The following is a 16,042-nucleotide window of genomic DNA, read 5'->3' as shown; positions in this document are numbered from 1 at the left end:
GGTTAATTTTTTTTAATAGATTATTTTAAATATAATAAAAAAGTAAAATCATGTTTGGTTATAATTATTAATTAATATATTATAACATTGTTGATAAGTACTAAAAAATAAAAACAGAAAAAAAAATTTTCAATCATTTTTTAATTTCTTCACAAAAATTATTCTCATTATTTTTTATTTTCATTTTGTTTTCAAAACATTTACTAAACAAACACAGTTTACAGACCGTTTTTATTTTGATGTTTTTAAATACGTGCAAAAATATTTAAAAAATAAAAAATAAAAATCAATTCTAAAAGTACTCATCATGACTACTCTTCACAAAGACTGTGGAATCAAAATGAATCTGAGTTTTCCGATTTCCACCAAAATAAAAACAAAACCAAAACCAAAAACATCTATGACTATTCCTCAAAGGCTCAAAACAAATAATGACAATCCGCAGTAAAGGAATTGACGATGAGCTAATGACTTTTTTTTTTCATTAAATAAACAATGACAATTCCTAAAAAAGAAAAAATAATAATAAACAATGACCAATTTGTGTAATGTTATTTCTGAGTCTTCAGATAAGGACACGAAAGTGGAAGGACAAGTCCCATATGCACACTCGGATTTGGTCACATATTAACAAAATTTTCATTTAACAAAAACTAAAATACGAAAATATTGGTCATTTTTTAAGGTAGCTAACCACCCCCAATTTCTCAAAAATGATATTTTTAAGAACAGGGCTTAATAGTGACTTCTTTTTCCCCCTTTAATCGAGTTGACATTGACCAAACCTCCAAAATAGAAAAAGAATTAACTATGACTTTTTTGTATTATAAAATTAATAATGACCATCCTTCAAAAAAAAAAAAAAAAAACAAGAATTAACAAAGACCACAATGTCTTTTTTTTAATGGAAATTAATTTCTTTTTCTTTTTCTTTTTTTTAGGCGTTCTTTTCTCTCATTGAATTGCAAATTAACATTGACCAAAAAAAAAAGAAAAAATACAATGTCTTGTGAAGTCTTCTCGGATAACGATTAACGACACAAAGGAAATGATGATACAACTATTATGTATACAAGGAACCCAGCAAAACGTCCCGACACACGCTCGACTTTCTGTCCAACCAAGAAACCTTCTCAACTGAATTACAACCATGAATCTACTTCCGCCGGAGGACCCGAAAATCGCGAAGAAACAAGGCTTCCGGTCTCTGAAGCTCTTGAACGTGGACTTGGAGCAGGTTATCGGAGAGCAGCCATTCGGAGTTGACTATGGTAGACTTGACAATGGCCTCTTTTATTATGTCCGCTCCAATCCCAAGCCCAGAATGAGAGCTGCCCTTGCTCTCGCCGTTAAAGCCGGGTATTTTCGAATCCTTTCTCTTCGTGCCATTTCTCGGAACTGTTTTCAAGTAAATGGCCGCTTTTTAAGCTTTTTTAGTGAACGACGCAAGTTTTTTAGACAATTTAATTTATTATTGATTGACTTGATGTTTTATTATTATGAGTTAGTGGTTAACTAATATCAGTACCGGTTTATATTTGATAAGCTATTGCTAAATCCGTTTATCATCTATAAAAAAATAAAAATCAAGAAAAAATTAGATAATTTATCTTTAAGAGTGTAGAATTTTACTTTTTACTCTTAATAAATATTATTTAATTAAAATAATTATGAATATAAATAATAAATAAAAATTTTGATTTATATACTTTTAAGAAATGTTTATCAAGATTATCCGAATGTTATATATAAAACACATTAAAAATATGGATATTTAGCTTTAAAAAGAAAAGTTCGGCCATCAATTGCAACGAATGGCCAAAACCGGCAATCCACTTAATTTTTTTTTTTGTTTTTTTTTTTTGTAAATTTCGTCAAAATTGGCCTTCCACCTAATTTTTCTTTATTTTTTTTTCGGTCATTTCTCTCTATAGAAATGTTGTTATGCTTTAGTGTTTTCACTGTATTTGAATTGTGATTCTAATTTGTGTTGGTGGCATTATGGAATTTTGATTCATGGTTCAACTTTGCAATGTCCCATGTCCTGTGTGAAGAAAAACCGAGAGAAAATTAATCACAGAGACTCAACGCGAGTAAATCCTCTGTGTCTGCAATCTGTTGTGTGCTTGAGATGAGAAAGTGAATTGTTTACACATCTGTGAACATGGACTGCAGTACAACAATTTGTTTATTTATTATGTGCAAAAATACCTTTTTAAAGCATGTTTATAGTCAATGTCAATAGTTTTGTTAAATTAAGAAACAAACTTTTTCTTTCACTTCACCTTGTGATGGAGTCAAGCGTGGAATTAAAAAAAAAATGGCATTTTTTTTTTTAACAGTAGGTATATCTCTCTGTTGCTGGCAGATCGGTTTTGGAAGAGGAGGATGAGCGGGGAGTTGCTCACATAGTTGAACATCTTGCTTTCAGCGCCACTACAAAATACACAAATCATGATATTATCAAATTTCTTGAAAGTATTGGATCGGAATTTGGTCCTTGCCAGAATGCAATGACATCTGCTGATGATACAGTTTATGAGCTGTTCGTTCCTGTTGACAAGCCTGGACTGTTGTCTCAGGCCATTTCAGTCTTGGCAGAATTCAGCACAGAGGTACAGAAAATATCGAGATTCTATATTTTTATTTATTTATTTTACTTCCTATTGTTTATTAATCTTTAATGCAGGTTCGCATCTCAAAAGAGGATTTAGATAAAGAAAGAGGTCCTGTGATGGAAGAATACAGAGAGGGTAGAAATGCCACTGGAAGGACGGTGGATGCAAATTGGGTTTTGATGATGGAAGGTTCAAAGGTACCAATCTTAGGATCCGTTTAGTTCGCTAATTGGAGTTTTTAATTCGAGTTGAGATGTGATTTTATGTGAGAGTTTTTTACTATAATGAAAATGTTAAATGTAACTATTTTTTAGAGCTTTTTATTGTAACCAAACTTGAATTCTAAACTCGAATCAGTGAAATGAACGAGGCCTTAATAATTGTTCTCTTCTACGTAAATGATATTTCTATTTATGTGTAATCATTGTGATGGGACAATGTCCTATGCAGTGTGCACAAGTACTGTCGTGAAAATAGAACATTGTAACGAATGTTCTTACACGTTGTTTTGGTGTTGTATGTCATGTCAGCTGTTGTTTTTATACAAACTGCTTAATTTTTTTTTATCTTAATAACAATATTAAGTTTCACTGATGATGAATTAAACATAAAGTTCGCTCATGTTTTAACTGGGGACGTTATATTTAAACTTAAAGAGTTTTGTCAAATTTATATAATATTGTAAAGCCTGGGTTGGATTGCAGTATGCTGAACGGTTACCAATTGGATTAGAGAAGGTGATTTGGACTGTATCAGCTGAGACTGCGAAGCGGTTTTATAAGAAATGGTACCATTTGAGCAATATGGCTGTGATAGCTGTTGGAGATTTTTCTGATACACAGGTTTGATTTCTTGACATGTGAAATTTTACGATGGAATTACAAGTGTACGTTGATTGGTGAGATCTCTTAACAATTTTGCTCTCTCTCTCTTCCCCCAATGCCTATCTTTCTGAAGAGTGTAGTTGAGTTAATAAAGACTCATTTCGGGCATAAGACTTCAGAACCTGAGCCTCCACTTATACCTGCATTTTCAGTTCCATCTCATGAAGAGCCGCGCTTTTCATGCTTTGTTGAATCCGAAGCTGCCGCGGTCAGTAGAAAACTAATATTTTCTATTTATTCTAATATTTCTCTGCGTTCGCAAACCACATCAGATGGATTTTGCATGTTATAATGATGCTCTCAATATTCTAACAGTCGGAAGTAGTGATTAGCTATAAGATGGCAGTGGTTGAGCTGAAGACAGTAAGAGACTGTCGAGATTTACTTGCAGAATCCATGTTTCTTCACGCTCTGAACCTGAGGTTTTTCAAAATATCTCGTAGAAAGGATCCACCCTATTTCTCATGCTCGGCTTCTGCAGACAATCTTGTTCATCCATTAAAGGCTTATATAATGACCTCATCTTGCAAAGAAAAAGGGACAATCAAGGCCCTAGAATCAATGCTGACTGAGGTACTTTTTGCTCATTACGGAAATTTTCTCTTCTTCTTTTGCTACTCTTTTAATTTTGCTGACACCTTTGTTTAAGATTGCAAGGATACGACTACATGGCTTTTCAGAATGTGAAATATCTATTGTTCGAGCTGAACTGATGTCGGATATTGAATCTGCCTATTTGAAGCGTGATCAAATGCAATCAACAAGCTTGCGAGATGAATATTTACAGGTATATCCTGATTTCGGTTTGTAGCAAATTCTCAGCTTCACAATGTCTTGTCATTTATTCAGAAACAATAATATTTCTAGTTTCTTTTGGCAGCATTTTCTGCGCAACAATCCTGTAAGTGGGATTGAGTACATGGCTCAACTACAAAAGACCCTTCTTCCTCGTGAGTAGTTTCTCATTTTCTAAAATATAATTTTGCAACAATTGAAGTGCTAAAGCATACACAGATTCATACATAAATATATTTGTGTGATATGATTGTTCTAATTATGGTTTTTTGCATCTATAGATATCTCGGCATCAGATCTATCCAAATATGCAGAAAAGCTACGAACGTCATGTAGCTGCGTCATTAAAACAATTGAGCCACGAGCTTTTGCAGTAGTAGATGATCTTAAAAATGTTGTATCAAAGATAAATAATCTTGAGAAAGAAAACAAAATTCTCCCGTGGGATGAAGACCAAATTCCAGAAGAAATTGTTACTTTGAAACCAAATCCAGGGTAACGGAGGAGCCCTTGCCAACTTTTAGTTGTCTTTAATTTTGCAATGATTATTATTATTTCTGTTTTGGAGCTGCACTTTTCATTTTTCCACATTCACTTGTGCGAGTGAAAAATACAAGTTATAGTTCCTCGCTCTGCTCTCTTCCTCGACGATAACTTTTATGTACATGGCCTATCCTTATGCACGTGATCTTACTACATTTCTTGCACCACCCCACACACACCCAAAATCTATTAAGTAGTTTAATGTATTGATGTAGTTTCTTGAAGTCATTGCCAACTGATTCATAGTTTATTCAAATAATTTGTTTCAGGTATGTTGTGCAGCAGTTTGAATATTCAAATATAGGAGCTGTTGAATTGCTTCTGTCAAATGGCATGAGAGTATGCTACAAATGTACAGATTTTTTTGTGGATCAGGTATTCAGTTTGAAAGTATCTATTTGCTTTGTCTTTTGCCTTCCATTTTGGTTCACTCCCTTATTTAAGCAATATTACATTTTCTTTGAAATAGACTCGGTCTTTGGGATAGTTTAAATTAGTCAAATTATCTCGGATGATTTCATGTGCTATTTATGCTTCTTATCCACACTTTTCCTTCTGATAAGTATTCTTATCCACACTTTGATTCAACAGGTTGTGTTTGCAGGGTTCTCTTATGGTGGTCTATCGGAACTCCCCGAAAGCAATTACTTTTCTTGCTCAATGGCGGAAGCCATTGCTGCAGAAATTGGTGAATATGGTTACAAACCGTCTGTGCTAGTGGATATGCTTGCTGGTAAGAGAGCGGAAGTTGATAATACAATCGACGCATATATGAGATTGTTCTATGGCGATTGTTCACCCACGGACCTCGAAACTGCATTGCAGGTTTGTACCGTGACACTTGCTCTAAGAAATCTAAAGGCTCCAATGGGAATTATGCTAATATGATCCGTAAATCTTTGTGCCTGACCATAAGTGGCATGTCAGTTTTGATATTTTGCAGTAAATAATACATTGCTAGCTCTTATTTTTGCATCTTTTGTACTGCTTCAAGTGTTTTCAAGCTGCATATCTTCTATTATGTCCCTTTTTGCAGCTTGTATACCAACTATTTACAACAAATGTAACACCAGAAGATGAAGTTGTGAAATTAGTATTGCAAAGATCAGAAGAGGAAATTCGTGCTCAAGAGAGAGATCCCCACACAGTATTTGCAAACCGTGTTACAGAGCTCAAATATGGAATGTCCTATTTCTATAGGGTATCTTCTCAACCTAAATCCAAATATAGGTCAGCTAAAGCTTTCCTTAATTTGATATGATCTGCTTTTAACTTTTTGCTTATTTACAATGCTGCAGCCTACCAGAATAAGTGATCTTCGAAAGGTTGATCCACTGAAAGCGTGTGAATATTTCAATTCTTGTTTTAAAGACCCCTCATCTTTCACTGTTGTTGTTGTTGGCAATATTGATCCTACTATAGCACTTCCTCTGATATTGCAGCATTTGGTAAGTACAATTACTTATTTTATTCTGCCTTTGCCTGGAGACTTTTGCATATTGTATTATGTTTTGCCATTTTCCATACAGGGTGGAATACCTGAGCCTTCGAAACCTGTTCTCCATTTCAATCGGGAAGACCTTAAAGGCCTGCCATTCACTTTTCCTAGAACCATAATTAGGTAAGCTATTTCGCAAATACATGAACACGCAGTTTATTCATGTCATGTATAAAAGGTGCCTCATGCAACAGTTCCAATGTTATTATACAGAAACACACGCGCACGCGTGCACATATCTTTTACTAAAAGAGTACTGTCGTGTTTTATTGATATGGAAAAAGCAACACTCATATGCTTTCCAAGGACCACAAATTGTTTACATCATTTATCCTCTTTTGGTGGATTGAATGCTATTCCTCTCTACAATTCCACTTGAAATTTTAGTAAAATGTTACACTCGCTTGCTAATGTATGTTGATGCATCCACACATTTTTCTGGAGTTTCGAATTTTCTTTTGACACATTGGATGTACTTGTAGGGAATCAGTTTATAGCCCTATGGTGGAAGCACAATGTTCAGTCCAGATAAGCTTTCCTGTAGAACTGAAGACTGGGGCCATGGTGCGCTACTGGGCTTCTTTAATTCATCCTTTCAATTAAAAGCTTATGTAGTAGATCGTGATTAGGCCATTCATGTGTTCCGTTTTACTGATCATCCATTATCCATTTTCCTTTTGCGTGGAAAATTCATATGGCAGATAGAAGAGATTCACTTTGTTGGATTCTTAAGTAAACTTCTTGAAACAAAAATAACGCAAGTACTACGTTTCAAGCATGGACAGGTGCGTGCGCGTCCCCTTAGTCTTATTTCTGTTTTTCCTGCTCATCTTTACAGTTTACCTTCTCTATTCTGCAGATCTATTCTGCAGATGTTTCAGTATTCCTTGGTGGTAATAAGTTTTCAAGAACTGGTGACATTCGTGGTGATATCAGCGTCAACTTTTCTTGTGATCCTGAAATCTCCTCAAACCTAGTAGGTGTTTTGCGGTACTATAGTTTTCGTTTTTTTTTTTTTTTTTTTTTTTTCCATGTTTGGTTTGAATGATTGAGTTTCTAGTCATGCCGCCTCATTAGTGTGTGTATTCTTAATAGGTTGATCTTACCTTGGATGAAATTTTACGTCTTCAAAAGGAAGGACCTTCAGATGAGGATGTTTCAGCCATTCTTGAAATTGAGCAAAGAGCTCATGAAAATGGGCTTGAGGTAAATATTGAAAACAATTGAGATCCAAAAACTATCAATTGTGCTTGACACCATCCAGAGTGTTATTGAGGTTCTTGAATGAGTGAAGTGAATACAACTCTACGCCGCTTAGTTTCTCTGATGATTCTTTTATGTTCTTTCAGGAGAATTATTACTGGCTGGCCATGATCTTAAACAGCTACCAATCAGAACTCTACTCTGGTGATCTTGGTGCTTCTTTCGAGGTTGGTATGAAGTGTGCTTGTCTACCACTCTTATGTCAACTTTTTTTCTTTTTCTTTTTTGAACATGAGGGTGGAGGGATTTGAACTCCACACTTTTGTGGTGGGGTCAATGTGGAATTATCGTTAGGCTATGCCTCTCTAGGACGAGGCTTCCATATAAATTTAATGCACTATAGCGTACATTAAGTACAAGGGTAATTTCCTGTTTTAGACAAGAATTTGATATAATTTTCTGCCTTTTCATCATAACTATTGTCTTACACTACAATCAGTTCATTAGAGATGCCAGTTTGAGAGTATTGAATATTTAAACTACGATCCTCTTTGTGCAGATTCAAGATGTGGCCCGTTCCAAAGTTAGAAAATCCCTGACCCCATCAACAACACAGTTAGCATTACAAAGAATTCTGCCTTTTCCTTGCAAGAAACAGTACATGGCTGTGATCTTAATGCCCCAGAAATCTCGTCTTAAATCGTTAACATCATTTTTCCGATCATCACAGACGACACAAGCAAAGGTGAGTTGCATGTCTATTGTGCAGTTTGGCTTCTTTAACCACTGCTGAAATCTCCTCTTGAATTCTCCAGATTCTTTTGCTATTCCTATAACAAGTTTTACTGGCTGTGGCAGATATTAGCTGGTCTTGCTGGGCTGACAGTGTTGGTCCTTGGCTTGCGAAGATATTCACGAATTACGCGCAAATCGTAGGACGCATTTTCTTTGCATGGATTCATATATATTTGGGAAGTACGTATGAAGGTTGGCACGACACGGATTTAGATGGATTTTTACTGCATTCATTAGATATATGAGAGATATCTACTCATGACAGTTGACTTCCCTTCTAAAAAAAATTATCGTCATATGAATATATTAATATTACATGATTGTTTGTATATGATTTTCATCTTGGAGATCCATATCCCCCATTTTCTGAATTTTATAATTTAGAAGTTGGAGCAAACATTTATATAGTGAAACTTTTGTTCGTCATTATTGGAACCCGGAAACTGTTTCCACAGCAGTGTTAACAAAGTAGTTCAGAGTTGAATGAAAGAGCATTAGTCTCGTTTATTTTACCGATTTGAGTTTTTAGTTTTAGATTTCTCTACAGTAAAAAATTTTCAAAAAATGTTACATCTATTTTTTTTTGTTACAGTGAAAAGCTCTAAAAAAATATCACATCTCAGCTCGAATTGAAAACTCAAATCTGCGAAGTGAACGAGATCTGATAAAAATTTTTTGTTGATGCATACCCGTTATGTGTTTTGGACATCGTCCTAAATGATATTCATGAATATTATTCTGCAGACTTCATGCCCCATCTGTTTCATAAGTTCAAATCATAATTCAAACAATTTTTACTGCAGTAATTTCTTCTCATAAAAATTTAAATTTTTGTTTAACCTTTTTATTTGAATTTATGAATTAAACAGACTTTAGGGTGAAGATTAATTTGAATTTATGAACAAATAGGTTTTAGGGTGTGTTTGGTATGAGATATTGCAAGAAGGATGAATTGGTGTTGACAGAAAAGTTAGATCATTCTTTATTTGGTGGAGGGGATTGGTCCAGGGTAGGGTTGTTCATGGATTGGGTTGGTGCGGGGTATGACTTTTTTTTCCCCGCCCCAAAGGGTGCGGGTTGCACATATTTGGCCCCAACGATGTTAGAAAAATTTCACAACCCAACAATGTTCGGGTTGGGTTGGGGGGGGTTGGGTGGTCGGTTTCAACATTCAAAAAATCAAAGGCTTAAAGTTCAATATAATAGTCAAACTTCATCATTAAATAGAAATAGCAACCATCCTTATCAGTCCGGCGAGAGAGCACCGGAGAAAGTGGGCAAGACGGCGGCCGAGAGGACTGAGCAATGAGGAGAGAGTTATGAGGGGGTTCACGGGAGGGGAAGAAGAGGGAAAACTGAAAAGGAAGATGCAAGAAGAGGGGGTTCACGGGAGGGGAGACCGAGAATGAGATTGTGAACCCTAATGTTAGCGAGCCTAGGGTAGAACTTAGGCAGTTCGGTTTGGGCCGAAAGCTTGGGGGTATGTTGTGCGGGTTGGGTTGGGGATTGCGGGTTGTTATGGGCCCAACCCGCAATTCGCTCCAAACACTTCGGGCCAGAGGTATAATGAGCCGTAAATTTAAAAATAATGTTGCGGGTTGCTTTTTTCAGCTTGGATTGGGGCGGGGTGAGTTGAGTTTGCGAGTTGTTCGGATTTATGAACAGCCTTAGTCCAGAGAAAGGATTGGCGGAGGGGTTCCCAATCCATGGACCCGCCAAAAATTAATTCCCCCATAATTGGACGGAAAGTGAAGGAATGCTAGCATATATGGCCGTTAATTACAATTCTACCCCTTGTTTTGTTTCCTTAATTAATTATTTCTCTCTCTTTCAAATTTCTTTTTTTTTTTTTTCAATTTAACATTGCTTCTCTACTTTACTATGATGGAATACATAAATGTCTATTAATTTATATAAAAAATACCAAGTATATTGAAAGCCCTTTATTTGTGTGTTAATATATCAGTCTCATTTTTCTAAAAAACAAAAAAAAGTTCTTATAGGTAAAAAAATTTCTTAAAAGTTTAATTATTTATGTGCACAACTTAAATATTAAAAATTTTATTTGAAAAAAATGAGTATAACATTATTAATTGTTAATAAATACAAATCCTAAAAAAGAAAACCAATTTAACCAATTTATTTTACATGGACAGTGAAGTAATTTTACAAATCAAATCAATCATTTCATCTTTCTTTTCAATACCAAACGAAAGAGAAGAATAACAACAATCATTCATTCCTATCATATCAACAACTTGGAAAAAATTATCATCCATCCCTTCTTTTCCACTCTACCTCTCTCATATCCTATCCATTCTTCCATCAATCCATCCCTTATACCAAACGGACCCTTAAATCTCTCTCTAAAGCAAAGCTTGATGAAGGAGACGTTGAAATCTCAGAGGATGTTTGGCATAGATTCGTTCCCTGATTCGAATCATGGTTCGTGGTTCGCTACAGTATTTTCTCTCACAAAAAATAAACGTAAATAAAAAATAGTTCTAATCACATGGTTCTAATCCATGAACCAAACGTCTCCTCAAAATTCCAAACCTTGGTTCTGTTGTGCAGAGAGGATAGCTAATGTTTAGTTCTTTCACCTAGTATGTTTTGGTACATTGCTGTCACGCCCCCAAATGGGGTGGGTGACGTGGAGCTTGATTAGGGATTAATAAAGCAGATTCCCAACCGGGCCCCACACTTGATTGCATTTAAAATATAAATAAATTATAGAATCCAGCAGCCTCTGACACACAGGGCACCACCCCACAGGACATATAGTATTGTACATACATGCTCATGTAAATAATCATTACAACAGACATCAACCACAGTCTAGTAAATCCAAATATTACATAAGTTTACAGAATCTTTCTCAAATTCCTTACATTTGTTCAAGAGGATGAACTCAATCCTCGCTCGATCTAACAGTAGCAATCTCCAGCTACCCTGCACCGCTCCTAGAATCTCCTGGGAGGGGTTTAATACATTTGAAACATAAAACGTGAGCGAAAGGCCCAGTAGGATATAATTTGAAATACTTAAAATAAATGGATAGATAAATGGGCACGTGAATAAATAAATGAATAAGTAAATAAAATTAGACATTCAGTCCCGACAGAACAGCCGGAACCTCACATCCTTTTTCTGAAAGGAAATAAAACTAAAAATAACTGTATTACAGGCTTTAGCTAGTAATTAGTACAAATTACTTACCTGACCAAGTGCCTCACCTACCCGGATCGAGTTTCGGGTTCTGCCCCCGAGGATGCACTCTCCGCATCCTATCTAGGCTTACAGCAATAGACTCTCTTACCGATTCACAAGATCTCTTATCTTAAGAAATCATTCATTTAACATTATGAAATCGTTAATATGACCCCACGAACTACTCAAGCCGCGGGCCCCATGGCTGGGTAAGCCATGAGGTTCCATGACTATACAAGCTATGGATTCCATGGACAGGACAAGCCAAGGATTTCCATAAACTAAACAAGTCATGGTTTTTAAAACGTTTTTCTTTCGCAAACTAATCCTTTTCTTTAAAACATTTTCAAGGCCAAAATCCTTTTTGAAAACAGGCTCACAAGGAAAAGGGAAAGAAATCCTACCTTGCATGATCAAACCTGGGACTAGCATTGCCTTTTCTGGCTTCCGCTTCCTCAAGCCCCTTCAGTCTGAATCCTCAGCGATCACTGACACAAGACGACACTTTAGGATCAATTCTCATTCCTAAAGCAATCCAATCTCACTTATGTACCAAGATTTTCAATTAGTGTGCCCTAATCCATTTTCATGTTTCAATTTATCATTCCAAGGGTTTTCAATCTCAAATCAAGGATTAACAATGCTAATCCATCTATCTCAAGTCCCCAAATGAAGCTAATTTGGGTTCTCCCCGAAAACAGGGGTCAAAACAACATTTTTCAGGCCAAACAGGGTCAAACCCGTGTGCACCGGTCGACCGGTGACAGAGTAGTGCAACATTACCGGTCGACCGGTAGTGTGCACACCGGTTGACCGGTCAACCTGCAATCCGGTCGACCGCACAGGTCGACCGGTGGAATCGACTGCGCGAGAGAAGCTCGCGGAAACCAGTCCAAAAACTTGCAAATCCAGTCCCAAATCCAAATATTTCAAAGTAAAACCACTAGATCCAGGTTCTAGGTCCTAAAACAAGTCCAAAGAACCCAAAATCTCCAATTTCTACACTAGTTTTACTCAGAAATTATCAAAATTCAGTTTGAACCAAAAATAAGTTTTGAAATCCAAAAACTTGAGATTCAAGAAAGGTTCTTTCAGTAATCTTATCTCGAATCCTTCTCTTGACGTTGCAAACACTTTGAAACTCGTCTTTGGCTCAAGATCCGTTTGATTTGGGACAAAAACGGGAGAGAGAGAGAGGACGGGAGTGAAGAGAGAGAGAGTGTGTGAGAGAGAGAATGCATGGGAAGGAAGGAAAAGAAAAAAAAGAAAAGAAAAGGAAAGAAAAGAAAAGGAAAAGAAAATAAAGGACACGTGTATAGTATTTTAAAACAACAGTCCAGAAATGCGCCCATACACACTTCTGGATTAAAATAAATTACTGAGAATAATTTAAATACCTTGGAATTATTTAAACTCTCATTTCAGAAACATTTATTAATCAAAACATAATTAATTAAATCAGATTAGGCACACTAATAATCTCAATTATCTTAATTAATCTCAATTAATTCTTCAGGGTGTTACAATTGCTAACAACAAACAATAAATTGGGTGCGTTTGGAACTTGTTTCAAAATTATTTTATTTTTGTATGAAAATTGAAATGAAAATATTTTTTAATCTCAGACATAAATCATTTTTGAAAATGCATTTGATAGTTTTATCAAGAGATTATTTTCAGTATAAAAAAACTCATTAATGTCTCTCTTTCTCTCTCTGCTCGAGAGAGGATAAAATGAAAACGAAAAATAAAAAACGACTAAAAGTCATTTTTCATTTCTCTCCTTTTTTACACTAAACTAAAAAATCATTTTCCTTTCCTTTTTTGTCTTTAATTGTGTCAAACGCCGTTTTAAAATCACTTTCATTTTTTTCTCAAAAAACGTGAAAAATAAAAATAAGAACAATTCCAAACACGGCAAATGTTTTTCGTTGGCAATGTTTTTGGTACATTATTAATCATTATTTGTGACGACCCTCTTTAGTAGTCGTCACTATAGTTGATATTAACATATAGTTGTTGGAATTTCTTAAAATTTACAGAACATTTAAAAAAAAAAAAAACTCTTATAGTTGACATAAGTTTCGAATTGCTTTCTTAATTAAAATATGCATACCTTAACATATCCATTTTTCAAAGCATATAGATATATCTATATGTATATACTTAATTTTTAAGTCTTGCTTACTTACAGCCATAATCCACATAACCATTTGTAATATAGTTTCAGAATCATAACAAGCAAAACTATTTATCACGTAAAACTGATTGCGGAAATAATTGCGAGCGGTATCCATTTCCCGATCTCCACATCGTTCGTTCACCGTCTCTCCATCGGTCCATCAAGCATTAGGTGCATGTTGCTTACCAACAGTATAAATATTTTATGATGAGCTTTTGCTCATCAAGTAGGAACTATCTCTCACAAAATAACTATAAGTTCACATGAATAAATATGCATGAGCCAATTATGCTTAATTATGATCATGTCTTATTAAATTCTTATTGTTTGATCTTATCTTACTTACTGATGGGCCCGAGTGCTCGTACCATGTGCGCGCAATCATCAGGACGTGGGGGTTTGTAAGGTCCCCAAAAACACCGTGATTTAACTTACTATATATTTTTTTTCTATCTCCCTTGCGAAGTCTGAGTTACCTCCCTCTCAGAGGCTGGGACGGCACTCAACTGAGATTATTCTTATAAGTTCCACTTGACTTATTTAGGTGTATGCAATATGGTATGACATTGCATAAAGCATAAACATGCATATATAACATGTGTAATTTTTTCTTTAAAATCTATTCATACTGTAGGCGAGATTCCTACTTACCTGATTTACATAGCTGGAATCCCCATTCGCCAAATAGTCTATTCTCTTACTTGCTTACTTCTGAAAATGAACACCTTAAGAATGTGAGATTAACTGTCGTTTGCTATTCTATTTTAGCAAACTTATGAAGGAATCTAATTATTTACTTAAAGCGTGTCTTCCTTTCTTTTATCAAAGGATCGTAAAAATTTACTATAAGGATTAATTTATTAAATCCTCAAAATCTTATTTTCCTTAATTGCCCTTAACATAAATATGCCTAGATTGAAAATCAATTATCTAATCTAGCAGTTAATTCTCCCTAAATTATCTTATTAGGCTTATTCTAATATAGAGCCCAATTTGCCCTAGAGTAATTTAGACTTGAGCGGGAGTTTTTTGAACTAATACGGGCATTGAACCCGTATCTAATCTTCGTAATTTTAAGGGCCTAACCCATTTGGCTCGTAAGTTTCCGTTCGGATGTTTTTGCTATCAAATTGTTAAGGTTTTAAAAGAAACCATTATTTGACTTTCATAAAATCGATTGTTTACTTAACTACCCCCTCATTAGTCATAAATTAATTTTATTTCGAATGTCGACTTTAAAACTGTTTCACAAATCATTTTACAGTTAGTTTGTAAACCACCGTGAAACTATGTCTTAGAAACCAATTTCTCAAAACTTTTTTTCATGAATACTTTTCATTAAAATTAGGTCTAAAACCATTGTATTTTACTGAAATCACAAGGGTTCTTTGACGAACTTTTTACTAAAAACTAAAACTGTTTCAGTTTTATCCGATTAAAACTCTGCAGTTTCAGAAATTTACATTTTACTATATTTTAGAGTCAGATTTTGAAAATCTATTCTTTACAGGAATTCTTCGTCTCGTTGGGATCTTAAATTTTTGTTTTCAAAGAAAATTGAGATTCGGCCTCTAAAAGGCTGGTTTGGCTGCCACAGTGGCTGCCAGTTTTTGAAGCTGTTTTTAGACAGCTTTGAGGCATTTTTTTGAAAAGGGCTTAAAACTTGTATTAAGAGTTAAAATTGGGTTTATTCACAGTCATAGAAAAATGCTCTAAATATCGAGAACTATAAATTTAAATTTAGAATAACTGAAAAATCTCGCTCTAAGATCCTCATTTTCACGTTCAAAATAACCAGAAAGTTTTACCTCTAACCAAAATAAGCAAACATAAACCAAGCATAAACATACTACATAATATTAATCAAACTAATCTCAAAACACACAAAACTAACATAAAACTCACACACCCTTAATACAAACCATAGTCTCAAGAAACCATAAATTACATCCATAATTTCAAGCTTAAGGTTGACTAGAAAAATAGTAGATGAGAGTTCAAGAAATTACCCTTGAAGAAGTCTCTTAAAATCCTCCTTTTCTCCTTAAACTTAACTAGCATTTGTGGTGAGAAACATGAAAAGTTTTGAGAGTATGTGAGTGATAAGTGCACGAATTTGCACTTTTAATGTTCATAATTGTCAAATTATTTTATCAAATTTGTGATTTTAATTTCAAATATTCCTAAATTTAGAGGATTTAATTTTAATTAGATTTATTTTATTTTTCATGTTTTTGAAGAAAACAATTGGATTTGGGCTAGTTTACCAAGGAAAACCCAAAAGTTGAGCCCAAGAAAAGCCCAATTCGGCCCA

General features: G+C 34.8%; 1 protein-coding gene across 2 annotated transcripts; it reads left to right on the top strand.

Moving 5' to 3' along the window:
• The first annotated feature begins 987 nt into the window (after nt 1-987).
• On the top strand, nt 988-8,804 carry LOC21409856 (zinc protease PQQL-like). 2 transcript variants are annotated; one of them, XM_010091701.2, is made up of 21 exons: nt 988-1,359; nt 2,369-2,615; nt 2,690-2,815; nt 3,323-3,460; nt 3,576-3,710; nt 3,818-4,075; nt 4,152-4,289; nt 4,383-4,452; nt 4,579-4,792; nt 5,110-5,215; nt 5,432-5,665; nt 5,877-6,041; nt 6,139-6,288; nt 6,370-6,461; nt 6,821-6,902; nt 7,040-7,123; nt 7,198-7,314; nt 7,434-7,544; nt 7,688-7,768; nt 8,101-8,286; nt 8,400-8,804. In XM_010091701.2, the coding sequence occupies exons 1-21, from the start codon at nt 1,151-1,153 to the stop codon at nt 8,475-8,477; spliced, it is 3,021 nt and encodes a 1,006-aa protein (XP_010090003.1). In that variant the 5' UTR covers nt 988-1,150; the 3' UTR covers nt 8,478-8,804. The 2 variants fall into 2 exon arrangements, with proteins under 2 accessions (XP_010090003.1, XP_024017158.1); XM_024161390.1 differs by having other exon boundaries at nt 6,139-6,461.
• Nucleotides 8,805-16,042: the final 7,238 nt, after the last annotated feature.

This window comes from Morus notabilis, unplaced genomic scaffold (genome assembly GCF_000414095.1).
Source record: "Morus notabilis unplaced genomic scaffold, ASM41409v2 Scaffold329, whole genome shotgun sequence".
In the NCBI taxonomy this organism is placed as follows: Eukaryota; Viridiplantae; Streptophyta; class Magnoliopsida; order Rosales; family Moraceae; genus Morus; species Morus notabilis.
This window is presented reverse-complemented; position numbering and strand designations above follow the sequence as displayed.

Bases quoted from the DNA above. Each gene is read 5' to 3' on its own strand.
- LOC21409856 (XM_024161390.1), top strand. From the start codon at position 1,151: ATGAATCTACTTCCGCCGGAGGACCCGAAAATCGCGAAGAAACAAGGC. The intron at 5,216-5,431 runs GTATTCAGTTTG...TTGATTCAACAG, and splicing joins CAGATTTTTTTGTGGATCAG to GTTGTGTTTGCAGGGTTCTC. The intron at 7,315-7,433 runs GTAGGTGTTTTG...TATTCTTAATAG, and splicing joins CTGAAATCTCCTCAAACCTA to GTTGATCTTACCTTGGATGA.